The 15952-nt window shown below is 50.5% G+C and overlaps 1 protein-coding gene across 50 annotated transcripts in view; it reads left to right on the forward strand.

Moving 5' to 3' along the window:
* The window catches only part of MAP4K4 (mitogen-activated protein kinase kinase kinase kinase 4), a 196224-nt gene that overhangs the window by 162955 nt on the left and 17317 nt on the right, over positions 1-15952 (forward strand). For 5 of the 50 annotated variants that reach the window (XM_036355263.1, XM_036355269.1, XM_036355267.1 and 2 more), the window contains 10 exons: positions 1629-1862; positions 2726-2832; positions 3941-4092; positions 4742-4839; positions 5351-5359; positions 8228-8403; positions 8839-8962; positions 9871-10062; positions 11998-12115; positions 12386-12556. In XM_036355263.1, coding sequence (XP_036211156.1) covers positions 1629-1862; positions 2726-2832; positions 3941-4092; positions 4742-4839; positions 5351-5359; positions 8228-8403; positions 8839-8962; positions 9871-10062; positions 11998-12115; positions 12386-12556 — 1381 coding nt within the window. The remainder of the gene's footprint in view (positions 1-1628; positions 1863-2725; positions 2833-3940; positions 4093-4741; positions 4840-5350; positions 5360-8227; positions 8404-8838; positions 8963-9870; positions 10063-11997; positions 12116-12385; positions 12557-15952) is intronic. The other 45 variants (XM_036355265.1, XM_036355270.1, XM_036355282.1 and 42 more) reach the window with 23 other exon arrangements.

A 15952-nucleotide genomic window follows, 5' to 3' on the forward strand; every position in this document is an offset into this window, starting at 1 on the left:
GAAGCAAGTTCTGAGGCCTAGGCTCACTGAGGTTTGCATGTGTTGGGGGCAGAATCCACGTTCTTGTGAGAGAAGTAGCTGTGGTGCTTCGAACGAGGATTTGAATGTGCTTCACAGTAACGAAGCCCTGTGTGAGGAGGTTAAGGAGCACAGAGCCCGGCTCTGGCCCTCGGGGGCCTGGGAGGTGTCCCATGGGATCAGCAGCTCGTGCTTCACGGGAGAGCTGGCCCACCAGCCGATCCCAATTCCGAGTAAGGGATGGAAAGACAAAGGAAACAGAGCAGGACAGGGTGAATGGGGAAAAGGAGAAGGGCTTGGGAGGAGGGACTAGTAGAATCAGTTTGACGATGTTCCTGTGGAGAGGCCAGGATTAGTTTTTAATCTGAAAATTAGCCCTGCCATGAATAGAAAACCTTCACCTATTTGGCCACTGACAGTTAAGGAACTAGGCATTCCTGAGTTCCGCAGGCTGCCTTCCGTGCTGATGGCTCCTTCCTGTGGTGCTTGGCGGGGCCCCTGGCTGCTCCTCCTGGGAAGGCTGCTCTGGCTGCAGCAGGCACCTGTGAACACGTCCTCTCTGGAAGTTTCCAAGGAGGGCCCTATGCTAAAGCCATGTGTTGAACGTTGTAGTTATAGATGACACTTTCAGATCCACGCTTTTCCAGACTCTGAACAGTTTACACATTCTAGGCATCTGAGATTATACCAATAACTAGCTCTGTGACTCGCAACTAGAACTCACAGACCTGGAACTAATTTTGAATCTTGCTTTTGGGAAGGTTGAATCAGTTGTGATTTGGCATTTCCAGTTTTCATTAAATGTATTGATGTAATAGATATATAGCTGGAGTTATGTAAATTGCAATATTAAACATTTTAAAACAAAATAAATTAAAGAAAATACAGATTATTTCAGAGATTGTTTGTCCAATTTAAAAGCAACCAGATAAAAACCCAGTTAACAAGTATTGTCAAGTAGAAGGTCAATTTAGGGAATCATAGTAATGAATATTTCTAAAGAAATTAAAGTTCTTTTTTCCTAACTAGTGTGAAGATGTATGGAGATCTAGGGTTTGAGTGTTTTAAGACTTGGAAGAAGAAAGAAGGATAATGTTGGTGTAGTTGGAAAGTTGGCTGTTTTTAAGTTACTATATTATAATTTGTCAGAACCTGAGGGCTTTGTGTTTGCTCACTCAGTGTGCTGTTTCACTGCTGCTGGTCAGAGGGCGGGCCCTGCAGGGAGCGGCGGGCAGGCAGGTGTGCACGCACCGGCGCCTCCGTGCCGCCCGCTGCCTCCAGGCTCTGCTCGGACATGGACATGCAGGAGCGCGTGTCCCCCAACAGGACAGGAGGCGATAAGCCTTTTTTAAATTTTAAATCTTCACATTTGCTGCTCTTGTAATGTTTATCTGGACATTGAAAGAGTTTTCCTCCTAAGTGTACATTTGTTTTCCTGTCCATACTGTGTCCCAGGACCCTATTCACTTTAGCCTGAGCGGCTTGCTGCCAGGCTTAACTAACCCCAGAGCACCAGCTGCTTTCCCCAGTTCCTGCTTTGAATTTGGAATTGACCAGAAAGCCTTTTATGCAGAACGCATTGAATGTCTTGTGTTTTGTTTTCTTGTAAGGTACAGTGGTCCCACCTGGCATCTCTCAAGAACAATGTTTCCCCTGTCTCGCGATCCCATTCCTTCAGTGACCCTTCTCCTCCCAAATTTGCACACCACCATCTTCGCTCTCAGGACCCATGTCCACCTTCCCGCAGTGAGGCGCTCAGTCAGAGTTCTGACTCTAAGTCGGAGGCGCCTGACCCCACCCAAAAGGCTTGGTCTAGATCAGACAGTGACGAGGTGCCTCCAAGGGTAAGAAGCAGACAGACAGATGTGTGCTGCTTTTTCCTTTTTGTTATTTTTTTAAAATTACTTATTTCCATTAAGGGTATGGTGACTTCACCAGAATTAAGGGGCCATGAAATTTCAAAGTAACTTTTTATGGTGGGGAGAAAGCTCCACAGTTCGGCAGTTACATCCAGCCAGTGCTAGCTGTTCATTGTTGTTGTTAACTCTGTATAAACACTGGGTGACAAAGCAACCTCAGAGCATGCTTCTAGAACAGGTAGAATAGATTCTATTTTAGCAGTTGTCCTAAGTTTATACAGAAGTTACAGATTATTTTTCGACATTAACCATTATCCAAATTTTCAGAAAAGGTCTTGTAAAGAAAAATCATTAACAAAAATTTCAAAAAGTAGACATTTTTCTTTTTAAATTGAGGAATTTTTTGGCTTTGTTTTGCTTTCAACTTTTTTTAATTTTTAATTTTTTTGATAATTACTTAATGGTGAAATTAAACATAAAGGCACATTTAATTTTTCCTCCATTTAGAATTTGCTTCCTCTGAATATTTTCTTGCTTCCTGCCAGTCTTTTATTTCCTACTGATCCATTTGTGGACATTGTTTGGTTTCTTTGAGCTTATTTTCCTGATTCTCACATTTTCTTAGCAAAATGCTTTGTATGTCCCCGCCAGCAGACGGCTGCAGAGGCACCGGCTGTGGTCCCGCGCCTTCGCTGCCTGGACTACGTTTTCTCTCCCGTGTGTCGGTGGAGGCCGAGCGGGCAGGGTGGGCGGGGCAGTGACAGTGAGGCTACCAGAAGTAGGACTGCTGTAGAAAACGTCTTCTCTCATATTTTCAAGAACTTGATTGCTGTGTCTTCTACCCAAAGGTTCCTGTGAGAACAACGTCTCGGTCCCCGGTGCTGTCCCGTCGGGACTCCCCGCTGCAGGGCAGTGGGCAGCAGAATAGCCAGGCTGGGCAAAGAAACTCCACCAGGTAAAAGAGGGCGGAGCTTAAGAGCAGGCTTTCGCACAGTCACCTTCGGTCTTCTGTCATCTTTTTTCATTAAAATGCCCATAAACGGAAGTCCTGTGGCAAAGAGGAGATTATCAGTTTATGAAAGAAAAACTGCATAAATTGTATTAACCGCCTGTCTGTGAGGGTGAGTGCAGAGCAGTGGGGGAGGCCGTGAGAGCATGGGCCTGGGGGTCTCCTGTGCCGCGGGAATACACACATGACAAGCAGCACTGAAGACCGTCCTGGTTGGCTTACAGTCACAGTAAACCAGCGAGCTAACCAAATTCTATTGTCAGTGTAAAGCTCTCTGTCCTGTGAACAGCTCCTAGCCGCATGAGGCTGGTGGCTGCTAGATTATACAACTAAATTCGAGTGTAACTTCATTAAAATTAAATAAGAGTAAAACTTGATTTTCTTGGTAACACTGGCTGTGTGTCGAGTGTCCAGTAGCCACCGCTCAGCTGGGGGGTCCCCACCACCTCTGGGCTGGAGCAGGAAGAGGCCACGCTGCTGGGTGTTTGTCCTTGCCCCTTACCGAGCCTCAAGGTCCTCTGTGCTGGAGGTGGGGTTCTCCAGGAGCCGCAGAGCCGCCTGGTCCTTGGTGAGCAGGTGGCCGGGCTCTCCTGGGACCGAGTGTCCTCCGGGCCCGGTAGCCCCTGCCTCTGCCAGGCCCGGCCGGTCACGTCCGCCTGCACTCCCAGTCACAGCCACACAGAGGAGGACGCTAGGTGGTGTCAGCTCTTGAGACCAGTGTGGTCGGCTGGGAGCAGCAGCCCGGAAGCAGTATAATTTTGTGCACAATTTGTGTAAGTGGATTTTTTATAATGTTGCTATGATAGAAATGGTGACACTTCTAGACCCAACAGTAGCATTAGCTTTGCCTAATGGAGATTCGGGGTCTGCTAATGGTAGGATATCATTTACCTATTTGGTTTGTTGGGGCACCTGAGATAAAAAACCATGAGCAGCGTTTGAGCTTCCTGTGTGCAGGCTTTCTCATCGTACCTGTGTTTCATGCGTGTGCAGACAGCTCAGTGCTGCATCTCGGGGGATGCATGAGCTGTTCTCTCCCCTTCTTTTCCGACAGCAGCATCGAGCCCCGGCTGCTGTGGGAGAGAGTGGAGAAGCTGGCACCCAGGCCCGGCAGCGGAAGCTCTTCGGGATCCAGCAACTCGGGATCCCAGCCCGGCTCGCACCCTGGCTCTCAGAGCGGCTCTGGGGAGCGCTTCCGAGTGAGATGTAGGCTGCCTTTCTGTGTCTCCCCCGCCCCCCGTTAGCGACACTGGGCTCTGAGTAGTGCACTGAAGGCCTCCCAGCCACGGGAGCTGCCTGGTGTTTGCACAGTGCACGTCACAGCGTAGGCTGTAATGGCACTGGTAGTCACCATAATCTTAATAGGAGAGCTGACTTCCGAGAGCTTACATGTGCCTCGCATTGTGAGCACTTCACCTGTGTTGTCTCATTTCATCTTCATCATAACCTCATGAGATACACTTACTGTGTCTCCACTTTTCAGACTACAGTAACCAGTTCAGTGAGATTGATTAGCTAAATGTCTGAGCTGAGATTTGAACCTACTTCTTTTACTACAGACTCCATCAGTATTGGCATTAACATTGGCTATTTAAACCTACTCATAACAATAGGTTATGTTATTGACATGGCAAGGTTCTGTGAGGACGTGTTAAGTAGAGTGTGGTGAGGATGGAATCTGGGTAAGAGTCAGAAGCCCAGGAGTGCAGACCAGCGTGCGGAGACCCTGCACAGAGGCTGAGAGCAGAGGGCAGGGGTGAGGGGGAGAAGCAAAGGCTAATGGGCCAGTCTGCCTTGTAGCACCATCTGGATGCTTATATGTATCTGCCTTTCTTGTCTCTTTTGAATTTCACAGCATCATCCAAATCTGAAGGCTCTCCGTCTCAGCGCCTTGAAAATGCAGCGAAAAAACCTGAAGACAAAAGAGAAGTGTTCAGACCTCTGAAACCTGCGGTAAGGCGTGCGCAGCCCCGTGCTCCTCCGGGCGTGGGGAGATCTTCCTGCTGCGAGCGTGTCTTTGAGGGCACGCCTTTCTGTGGCCCTCACAGAAGTGAGGGATCAGAATGAAGGCCACAGCCCTCAGACACGTTTATGCCCCTCCCAACTTAGTCACTAAGGAAAATGCAGAAGAAAGAAAGCCTTTATCTCTTTGCTTTGCATTAGCCTCTATGCATTCTAGATGAGCTGGGTGTTGTAATACTGGCTTTAGAATCTTTCCCATCACCTTTTAACATCACCTGTTATTTAAGTTTCGCCTTTTGATACCTAGAGTAGCAGCTGTGACTTTCCCATGCTCCTCCTGTAACCCCTGCCGCACTAACCGACCCTGTCTCTGCACACTTTGCGGACTTGTGCATCTGTTGGAACTGTGATTTCCTGCTTGATGAGTCTGTGCTCCGTCTTCCTCTCTCCGTGCTCCCGGTGCTGTGCTCCTGCCCCGCCAACGGCATGCTGCCGGACACAGAGTGAAGTGGTAAGCAACTCTGGAAATGCCGGAGCCATTCTAACTGCCTTTCACATGCAGCTTGTCCTCCATCTGCATTGCTTTTCCTTCCTCAGTTTGTCTTTTGTTCTTTTCTAGATTGATAAAGCCCTAATCTTTTGCTTCATCTTTTTAACACACAAAATTTGCTGCATGCATTTTTTGTTATTAAGTATAGCTTAAAAAAAACTTTTTAAAAAGCCACACTGTATTCATGCAATGGTTAGCATGGCTCAAGGTTCATACTTGGTCACTGTGATTTCAGAGGCTCAGGCTCAAAGAAAGGAAACATCCTCCTCACTAGGGAGAAGAAAACCCTGGTGGAACTGCTTGGGGAAAGGCTGCAAGGCCTGCTTTGTAAAATGTCATTGTTTTAAAGTGAAATTCCCAAGTAGAAAGATAAACTTTAGACTTCTGTATGAAAAGTGGACTAAGAATAATAGTCACACTTGGGAATTATATTTGGACTAGAGGCCCAGTGCACGGATTCGTGCACAGGTGGGGTCCCTCAGCTGAAACCTGCTCTCTGACATCCCCCAAGGGGTCCCAGGTTGCGAGAGGGCAGTTCTCGGGTGACGTACCACGGAATCAGGCTCCTTCCTCTCTGGTTCCAAGTGCATCACCCAAGAACTGCAGCTGCCAAGTCACTACAGCTCGGCAGCTCCTGTGCTGAGCACCGGCCCCCTGGTGGTCAGTGCGTATCAGAGCTACCGGTTGGCAGGTCACTTAGGCTTTTATAGGTAGACTAGAGGCCCGGTGCACAAAAATTTGTGCACTCAGCCCAGCCTGTGCCCTCACGCAGTCTGGGACCCCTCAGGGGATGACCACCTGCTGGCTTAGGCCTGCTCCCCAGGGGGATTGGGCCTAAGGTGGCAATCAGACATCCCTCTGGCAGCCCGGCAGCCCTCGGGGGATGTCCACTTGCCAGCGGGGAGCAGGCCTAAACTGCAGTCGGACATCCTTAGCGCTGCTGAGGAGGTAGGAGAGGCTCCCACCACCACCACTGTACTGGCAGCCATCAGCCTGACTTGTGGCTGAGCAGAGCTCCTCCCATGTGAGAGCGCACTGACCACTAGAGGGCAGCTCCTGCATTGAGCATCTGCCCCCTGGTGGTCAGTGTGTGTCATAGTGACTAGTCATTCCCAGTCCTTCTGCTGTTAGGGTCAGTTTGCATATTACCCTGTTACTATATAGGATAAAGGCCTGATGGCACGGGTGGGGGCTGGCTGGTTTGCCCTGAAGGGTGTCCCGGATCAGGGTGGGGGTCCCGCTTGGGTGCCTGGCCAGCCTGGATGAGAGGATGATGGCTGTTTGCAGCTGGTCACACCCCCTTCAGGGTGGGGGTCCCCACTGGGGTGCCTGGCCAGTCTGGGTGAAGGGCTGAGGGCTGTTTTCAGGCTGGCGGGTGACTGAAGCTCCCAACCTCTCCTTTTTTTCTTTATTCTGGGATTTATTTACCTTCTATGGCTGTCACTGGAGCTGAGAGCTGGCTTTAGCTATGAGGCTTGGCTCCAGCTCAGACCTTGGCTGCTGAAAGCAGGTATCTGGCTTTGTTTGGCTTCTATAATTGAAACTCTGTTGCAGCTCCAGCTCTGACGGCTGAAAGCAGGTTTCTGGAGTTTGTTTAGCTTCTATAATTGCAACATAGTTGCTTAGAGTGCAAGCTCAGAGCCCAGCAGCAGCAGGCGGGGAACCTTGGCTTCCTCCTTCACTGGAGCAAGCAAGCTTCCTGTTCGCTTCAGCGGCCAGGCTGCTTGTCGCCATCTTGGTTGGCAGTTAATTTGCATATTGCCCTGATTAGCCAATGGGAAGGGTAGCGAAGTTACAGTTAATTACCATGTTTCTCTGTCATTAAATAGGATAGATAGATAGATAGATAGATAGATAGATAGATAGATAGATAATTGATTGAGTCTTAAATATCTCAGTGTAGAGTAGAAGAGGGAAACTTTCCTGTGATTTCTTTTCTCTGATGTTCATATTCACTGGCACCATTGCAAGGTGATAATTTGAAGATTTGGGGTAAGGTAGGGACAGATGGATATTCTCCATGAAAGAAGACTTTGTGCCTGGTCGGCATGGCTCAGTAATTGAGCTTCCACCTGTGATCCAGGAGGTCCTGGTTCGATTCCTGGTCACGGCATATGCCTGGGTTGTGGGCTCGATCCCCAGGGTGGGGCATGCAGGAGGCAGCTGATCAATAATTCTTGTCTTTGATGTTTCTCTCTCTCCCTCTTCCCTTCCACTCTGAAATCAATAAAAATATATATATATTTTTTTTAATATATTTTATTGATTTTTTAGAGAGGAAGGGAGAGAGACAGAGAGCCAGAAACATCGATGAGAGAGAAACATCGATCAGCTGCCTCCTGCACATCTCCCACTGGGGATGTGCCCGCAACCCAGGCACATGCCCTTGACCATAATTGAACCCGGGACCTTTCAGTCCGCGCGCGGGCCGACGCTCCATCCATTGAGTCAAACCGGCTTTGGCAATAAAAATATATTTTTTAAAGAAGACTCTGTTACATAGGCAGGTATCTTTATAACAAGTTCCAAGGATCTGTCTACATACATTTTTTTATCTAGATTCTAGAATTTTATTGTATAGTTTAAAAAATGCTATCAGCTTATCATGAGCAGGTTCTTGTGGGTTTTTTGGTGTGAGATTTGGACTGTTTGACTGTTGGGTCTTTTTTGTCAGAGACCTCACCTTCATATACTGGTAAATGCTCGACCACACAGTTTTCCAAAACTGAGGTTGTGGCTTTTACTAATGGAGAAAGTGAAGAATGTCTCATTCCTTGCTGCTCTCTCCTCTCGCCGCGCCTGGCTCACTCTTTTCTGTCCCCGCATTAGGACTTGACTGCACTGGCCAAAGAGCTGCGAGCAGTGGAGGACGTGCGGCCACCGCACAAGGTGACAGACTACTCCTCGTCCAGTGAGGAGTCGGGGACGACGGATGAGGAAGACGATGATCCAGAGCAAGAAGGGCCCGGGGAACCCATGTCCGGACCAGAGGACACCAGAGCAGCGTCAGTCCTGGGTGTATTGTAGACGGCAGAGCCCCCACCGAGTCTGTCTGCCCTGGGGACAGGTGGTTCCCTGACCTGTCTTGAGACCGCGAGCGTATAGTGCGGTCGGCCGCCAGTGTGCGTGCATGCCAGTGCCTCTCCCCAGTTCCCCCCGTGTAGTTCCTTTTTTTCTTTTTAATTTGAAAGTCCGATAAAAGGGAAATTTCTGATTGCTTTAACTACTTTAACCATAAGCATTCATTCTGATCTTTTTGCTCAAAAACAAACTCTGCCAGCATGAATTTGTTGAAGGGAAAGTGCTAAGTATTTGTTTTCCTTAAGGAAATGGTCTATGTGCAGCCTGATCTTCTAATGACCTTGAGAAGGTGAGAAGTGTAGACAGAATATCCTCAACTGATGGTAATTCATGGTCCTTCACCTCTGGATGTTTCTCAGTAGGTCGTCTCTGAATTTGAGCAATGGGGAAACAGAATCCGTGAGAACCATGATTGTCCATGACGATGTGGAGAGCGAGCCAGCCATGACCCCGTCCAAGGAGGGCACGCTGATTGTCCGCCAGGTACCCATGTCTCCACACACTTGTCAGGCTGAGCTTCTCCTGAGTCATTAACCCACTTGCTCATCCACTCCTCATGCTGTTTCTACATCATCATCTGTTCTCATGTTAACAAGACCTGAGGGCGGAGTGTCTGGGCCAGGGCGGCAGGTGTGAGCTGCACGCCAGGAGCGGGGCTGGTGGCACCCCTGCATCGCTGCCTCTGCACGCCCCCAGCAGCCTCAGCGCCAGGCAGAGCCTGTCTGTCTAGAGAAGGAAAGCCACAGGCGGCCTTCAGGAGGCTGCAAGCCGGGGCTGCGCAGGGGCCCTGCAGAGAGCTGTGAGCCGAGCCAGGCAGGAGGGCCCGTGCAGCGGCAGGCAGAGGTCGCTCTTGTGTGTCCCAAAATGCTCGCTTCCTTCCCGCCGACCATTAATGTTCCTGCCCAGACGCGCTCAGTTGGGTGACCCCCCTACAGCTGTGTGTCCATTGCTTAGCTGAGCTGTGAGGACAGGTGTCTGCTTCTCCTTTAAATAGAACAGGCGCCCGCCCAACACATTGACTTTTCCCTGAGTGTGTCTCATGCTGTGGCAGTGCATTTGGGTGGAAAGGGAGAAGAACGTGGAAAAGACCAGGATTCAAAGAAGCGACAGGCACTTTCTAGAGCTTTAGACAGAAAGATTTAAAAAGAAAACCGCTGCTTGTGGTTTCGGTGACGGCAGCGAGAGCGGCAGGCAGAGCAGATGGGCACCGCTCGGTGCCGCCCGGGCGGGTGCCTCCGTGCTGCTGGCCCTGCGTGGGCGCCAGCAGCCGCCCCCGCCTCCATGGAGAGGAGCCACCAGGAGTCACACAGACCTGAGCGGAGGCAGTTGTCAGGGGCGTAGGCAGCTCCAGCGGCGCCTGAGCGAGACAAGTGTGCCTGTTTTTTCTACAGAGTACAGTTGACCAAAAGCGAGCCAGCCATCATGAGAGCAATGGCTTTGCCGGGCGCATTCACCTCTTGCCAGATCTCTTACAGCAAAGCCATTCCTCCTCCACTTCCTCCACCTCCTCCTCCCCATCTTCCAGCCAGCCGACACCCACCATGTCCCCACAGACACCCCAGGACAAGCTCACTGCTAATGAGGTAGGTCTTGCCCACGCTGGCTGCTCTCCTAGGTTAGACCTGCTGCCTGGTAGGGAGTGTGCAGCGCAGAACTCCCGCGTCCCTCCCCTGCCTTCCCCACCCGCTTTCTTCTGTCACCTCCTCTCCTCCCACCCCCAAGTAACATGGTTCAGATCTGCATACAAATCCCATAACTGGATCAGTCTCCCCCACACCTGCAGCTCACTTCCCTGGTCTCAAGGTCAGTGTAGTTGCATGGCTTTCTGTGTTAGTTTACTTTCCAAAAGTCTAAATAAAGTGATTGCTGTGTTCTCCGGTCCATTATGTATTTGACATGAAACTCTTAGTCATTTGTGGGATCTTCTTTATTTTTATCCAATAAATAAAGCAGAAGCAGCTGGGAAAGCAGACTTGGCCTCACCTGGGCAAGCTTGCCACCTGAGGGGTCCAGAACGCTACACCCCTTAACCCCCCTGTCCTGCAGACAGGCTGGCTGGCTTCCTGTGGGGTGGCATCGTTTATGTGTTTCCACCAGCCCTGTTAAAGGATTTCTTCCCTTTGACATTACCATCACTCAGAGTTTAAGAAGAGGTCAAGTGTTTTTGGGGGAAACCTAAACATGTAGGGTTTTAAGCAGGAAGGTCTGAGTGTGCTTTTCATGGGAAGCCTGGAGTGGGCCTCGGGGCTTGGCTGTGGCGCTCAGTCGGGTGCTGGGTGATCTTCGCTCTTCGGGACAGGTCGCGCCCCTTCCCCTGCCAGTGATGGAGTGCACCGCGAGCACCTGTTACTGAACTAAACCTGATTTGATTTCTTGGGAGGTTTGATTTAAATGCATTTGTCTAAGACTTGAAGGAGGTCAGAGGTGGCAGGTCGCTTCTGCCAGTCTTGTCGCTGTGAACCTGTAACTGCTGGCCCGCCTACCTGCTTCTGTTTTGGTTCCCTTGTTAGAAAGAATCAGAATGACTCCCCCCACCCCCCACCCCCCGCCCCCCTCCAGGGGAGCAGGGGCAAGTCGACTGCTTCCAAAGCAGGCTCGGCACCAGACTGGGCATCGGCTGGGTTCGCCGCTGGTCGTGGGACAAGAGCAGGAAGCCCGCGGGGGCAGCTGTGCCAGCTGAGAGCCGAGGAGGGTTGGCTTCAGGACAGGCGATGAGCTGCTCGTGGGGGGAGGTGGGACGGACGCCAGCCCTGGAGCAGACGGTTCTGTCTCCTCCGCCTGCACACGTCCTCCTTATACTCATTTCAGTTTGCTCCGTTTTGCTCTGCTGCACAGTATTTACTACACCCCTTAACCCACTAAACTGGCAAGTTTATATTTCTGTTTGTTTTGTTTTTAATTGTCATTACATTTTCACTTAACAATTTGTTTCACTTTCCTTGTGTTTTTTTCTCTGAAGTTACATTATTAACCAAAACACTAGTGCTCCTGAAAGAGCGAGGGAGGCGGCTTCCCCTGCCGTGGCACCGCTCCCTCGGAGCCCGTGCGAGGTCTGATGGTGACAGTCTGATGGGGGCCGCCGGCGCTCCCCTTGCTTTCTGGCAAGAGGCTCACTTTACAATAAGTGACATAAAGTTAAGATTTGCCAGGATTCCAACATAGATTAATTGGACTTTTTTGGACAGGAAAGTAAATTCAGAAATTGAATTGAGATCAAGACATTTCAAACCTCCTTTAGGAGGTTTCGTTACTATTTGTTTTAACTACTAGGAGCTTGAAGTGTAGATGTGATGGGCAGCGTGCAGCGTTCCTGGCCTGTGAGCAGTGCTCCTGGGAGGGCCCACACGTGCTCTGGAGTGTGTGCGTGCACGCAGGCCCCTCAGGCGACTGCGGAGGGTGATGCAGGAGGAGCAGGCCTGGCTGTGGGAACAGTGCAGCTTCGGAGTGGGTTGGAATGTTTTAATGTTTTAATGTTTGCCTTTTTCATTGTATTAATAAAATTGAAATTTGCATTGCAGACTCAGTCCGCTAGTAGCACACTCCAGAAACACAAATCCTCCTCCTCCTTTACACCTTTTATAGACCCCCGATTACTGCAGATCTCTCCATCTAGTGGGACAACAGTGACTTCTGTGGGTAAGTAAAGTAGCAGCAAGCAAGCAACTGGCACACAGGACGTGGCCCTTTGCGTTGCTCTCGGGTGCCTCGGACACACCCCTCCCGCTTGCATTGCCTTATTTGCAATGTGCTGCATAGTTGATTTCCTTTTTCCATATTCATCTCCTACAAACTTCTTTTCCTGGACAAAGACTCAGTTATGGCCACGAATATTTCCTCGGTGAGAGGGCGGGGGCAGGCACAGCGTTGGCGTGTGCAGAAAATAATTCCCAGTGTACTGTGTTGCAGTGGGATTTTCCTGTGATGGAATGAGGCCGGAAGCCATAAGGCAAGATCCTACCCGGAAGGGCTCAGTGGTCAATGTGAATCCCACCAACACTAGGCCACAGAGCGACACCCCAGAGATCCGCAAATACAAGAAGAGGTTTAACTCTGAGATCCTGTGTGCTGCCTTGTGGGGTAGGTAGCCTCCTGCCATGCTGGCTCTTGCATTGTGGTCCTGAATGGTAGCCTGGTCTTTTAGGGAAGGGCAGTGGTGTCATTTGGGGATTTTTTGAAGAGCTGCTCAGGACGAGACGGCAGGTGCCTGTGGTCCCATCCCTGTGGCTTCCGGGCAGCGGGCGGTGCTGGGCTCGCGGCCAGCTGTCCAGCCACCAGATATTGGGAAGAACGGCTCATCTCCATTTCTTCATGGAAAGAAGCAAAGTGAAAGACAGGAAGACGCTGGGTTTGGTTCATATTTGTGGGGAAAATGGAGAAATTTGTCGAACTCTTTTCTTTAGGTGTTTCACTTAAGCTTGTTTTCCTTGCTGTCTGTGCTGTGGACCTGACGCTTTAGAAGTAGGTGCCACTGGCAGGGCCGCTGGCTGTGGGGGCGCCTTCCCTGACCCCTGCAGTGTAGGTGACCGCATGCAGACCGGCCTCGGGGAGGGGCCGTGCACAGACTCTCCCCCACACTCTGTACCGCCCTCTCTGCCCTTCCTCACTGCTCTGCTCCCAGCTCCTCTGTGTGTGTGCTCCTCCCCTGAACCTCAGCTCTGCTGTCTGTGACAGGGACCCTGCTTCTACTCGAGAAAGTTTCTTACTCCCTGGACACTGCGAGCATGCGCCTGGGACACAGTGCACTCATGGTGGGCCCAGCACACTCTCCTCACGCGGGTTCCTGGAGCGCCGTCTGCGTTCTCCACAGGGGCTGGTCCCGCTCTCCTCACCCTGCCCCCAGCGATTAAGGCTGCCATGAAGCCCCCACATTCACTTCTGACCCTCAAGGGGTCCCTCGTCCCGTCTGTGAAGAAGGGCCCTGCATTTGATAACCTTCCTCCCCGCCCGGCTCCTCCCTCACACGCTGCTCAGCCTCCTCCGGGGTCTGGAGGGCTTATCTCCTCCGCCTGTTGCAGACACACCTGCTTTCTCTCTAATTCCTTGAGAGCTGGACTTTGGTCCTTGTCACTGCTGAGTGTTTTAAAGCCCCTAATGATCATAAGAACGTTTCTTTAGTAGCTGCCAGGTAAAGGAAACAAGCCATTCGGGGGTAATGGGGCTCAGGTGACTGCAGCCGAGGGCGTCGGCACCCACAGCCCTGAGTGCCGAGGCCACTCCGGGGCTGGGCCATCACCTCTGCTCCTAGCACAGGCCATCGGGGCGTTCACGTCATCAAAAAGGATTGTTACGTCCAGTGCAAAAGTGTTAAATATGTTAATTTTTAGAAATTGACATTGTTTTTATCTATAATGCTTCTACACTGACTTTATATTCCTCTAATGTCCTGCCAGGTGCTGGGCCCCATTCTGTGTGCCGTTAACTTATTTTTTTTTTTTTTTAACTGAAATCCTTATTTTTCCTAACTAACTTCTTCGATACCTATGAGAAAAATAGGAGTGACTTGAGCCAATGTTTTTAAAAGTGAAGTGGGACTTTCATTTCTCGCTGAGTGAAAAGAAAAGACTGGGACGTGCCTTAGAGTGGAAACGGGCCTACGAGCTGGTGTGTTCGAGTTGCTCAGTGGCTGGGTCAGCAGGGAGGGTTTCCCCAATCTGCAGTGATGGCTGCTGTGACTGTGAAGTTCAAGTCGGCCTCGTAGAGACGCGGGCCGAAGAGCCCAAGCACCTGTGAGAGGTGGACTCGGAGTGTTTCTCTGCAGCAGAAATCACAGCATTTCTGTCCTGCTGACCATTGTTGGATGCCTTTGCTTTTTTGTACCTTCAGGGAAAGGGCTGGAGGATAAATTGCTGCATATTTATTATGTTTCTTTATAAGGCAGTCTTCCCCTTCACAGCCAGGATTATTTTAACACATTTTTTTAACATGATTGTTTCCATCCTTACATTCAGAATGAACTAGAGGCCCAATGCATGAAATTTGCACACAGGTAGGGTCCCTAGGCCTGGCTGGTGATCAGGGCCAATTGGGGCCTTCTGGCTGCCAGCTGGGGCCTCCCTTCCCTGGCTGCAGGCTGCCAGCCTGAGCCTTCCTTCGTTCTCCGCCACCTCCTGGTGGTCAGCGCATGTCATAGCGAGCAGTCGAACTCCCGGTCTCCCAGTCCAACTCCTGAGAAGACACTTTGCATATTAGCCTTTTCTGTATATAGATTATCTGCAGCTAACTGTATATTATTGCACTTTCCATGGAATTTAAATCACGTGTTGTGCAGCTCTTAGCCACTCTCCCAGTAGCCTACGCCAGGTTCCTCTGACTGCGCTCACAGTTCCTAGCACCGCGCGCCTCTGAACAGTTAGCAAACGTTTAATTGCACCCAGCAGGCAGAGGTTTAAACTGTATTTATGGGAAGTCATTGCAGCATGTGAGCTCACTGTCTCCTAGGCCCCTCGTCTCCCAGGGGTGGTCTCCCAGTGACTGGCGTGTCCCTTTGGCGCTGGCTCTCGACACTTGGCGCAGTGCTGGGAAGTGTGTGCTGGTGACGTGGAAGGTGGGGTGCGAGGGCCAACCCAGCTGCAGTTCTGTGTTTGTGAAAAGATGTTTCAGCGTTATCTTTTATTTCATTATTTTTTCTTACTGTAAAATTGTGATTGCTATTTGACCACTATTTTTGGAAACCACAAATGATAGCTTTCACAAGGCTCATGTTTTGGGTGGTTATTACCAGATCTTGGACGTAGATCAGTGGTGCTCAACCTTCTGGCCCTTTAAATACAGTTCCTCATGTTGTGACTCAACCATAAAATTATTTTCGTTGCTACTTCATAACTGTAATGTTGCTACTGTTATGAATCGTAATGTAAATATCTGATATGCAGGATGGTCTTAGGCGACCCCTGTGAAAGGGTCATTCGACCGCCAAAGGGGTCGCGACCCACAGGTTGAGAACCGCTGATGTAGATGCTTTTAGGTACTTGATATAGAAGGTTGACGAGAAAAATGCTGGAATATTGTGAAATGAAGTGAAACCTTTGGAACGGACCTGTCCGACGGCAGTTCTGTCGGTTAATGTTTTGTTTTATCTGCTGCAAATATTTTTAAAGCTGCTTAGAATCACCTCATTTAGGTGGGAAGGGAAACACTGAGAACAACGTCCAAATGAGCTTCACTTTGATTCTCGGCAAAGCAGGCTCCGGGGAGCGGAGCAGGCCATCCAGTCTCCTGTGGTAACCTGTGCTAGGTGGACAGCAGTTCTTCCAGCACTGAGTCGCCGGGAGCCTGCTGGGAGGGTGAACAGGGAGCCGGGAGCCTGCTGGGAGGGTGAGCAGACAGGGAGCCGGGAGCCTGCTGGGAGGATGAGCAGACAGAGAGCCGGGAGCCTGCTGGGAGGATGAGCAGACAGAGAGCCGGGAGCCTGCTGGGAGGATGAGCAGACAGAGAGCCGGGAGCCTGCTGGGAGGATGAGCAGACAGAGAGCCG

This window comes from Myotis myotis, unplaced genomic scaffold (genome assembly GCF_014108235.1).
Source record: "Myotis myotis isolate mMyoMyo1 unplaced genomic scaffold, mMyoMyo1.p scaffold_m19_p_22, whole genome shotgun sequence".
NCBI lineage: Eukaryota > Metazoa > Chordata > Mammalia > Chiroptera > Vespertilionidae > Myotis > Myotis myotis.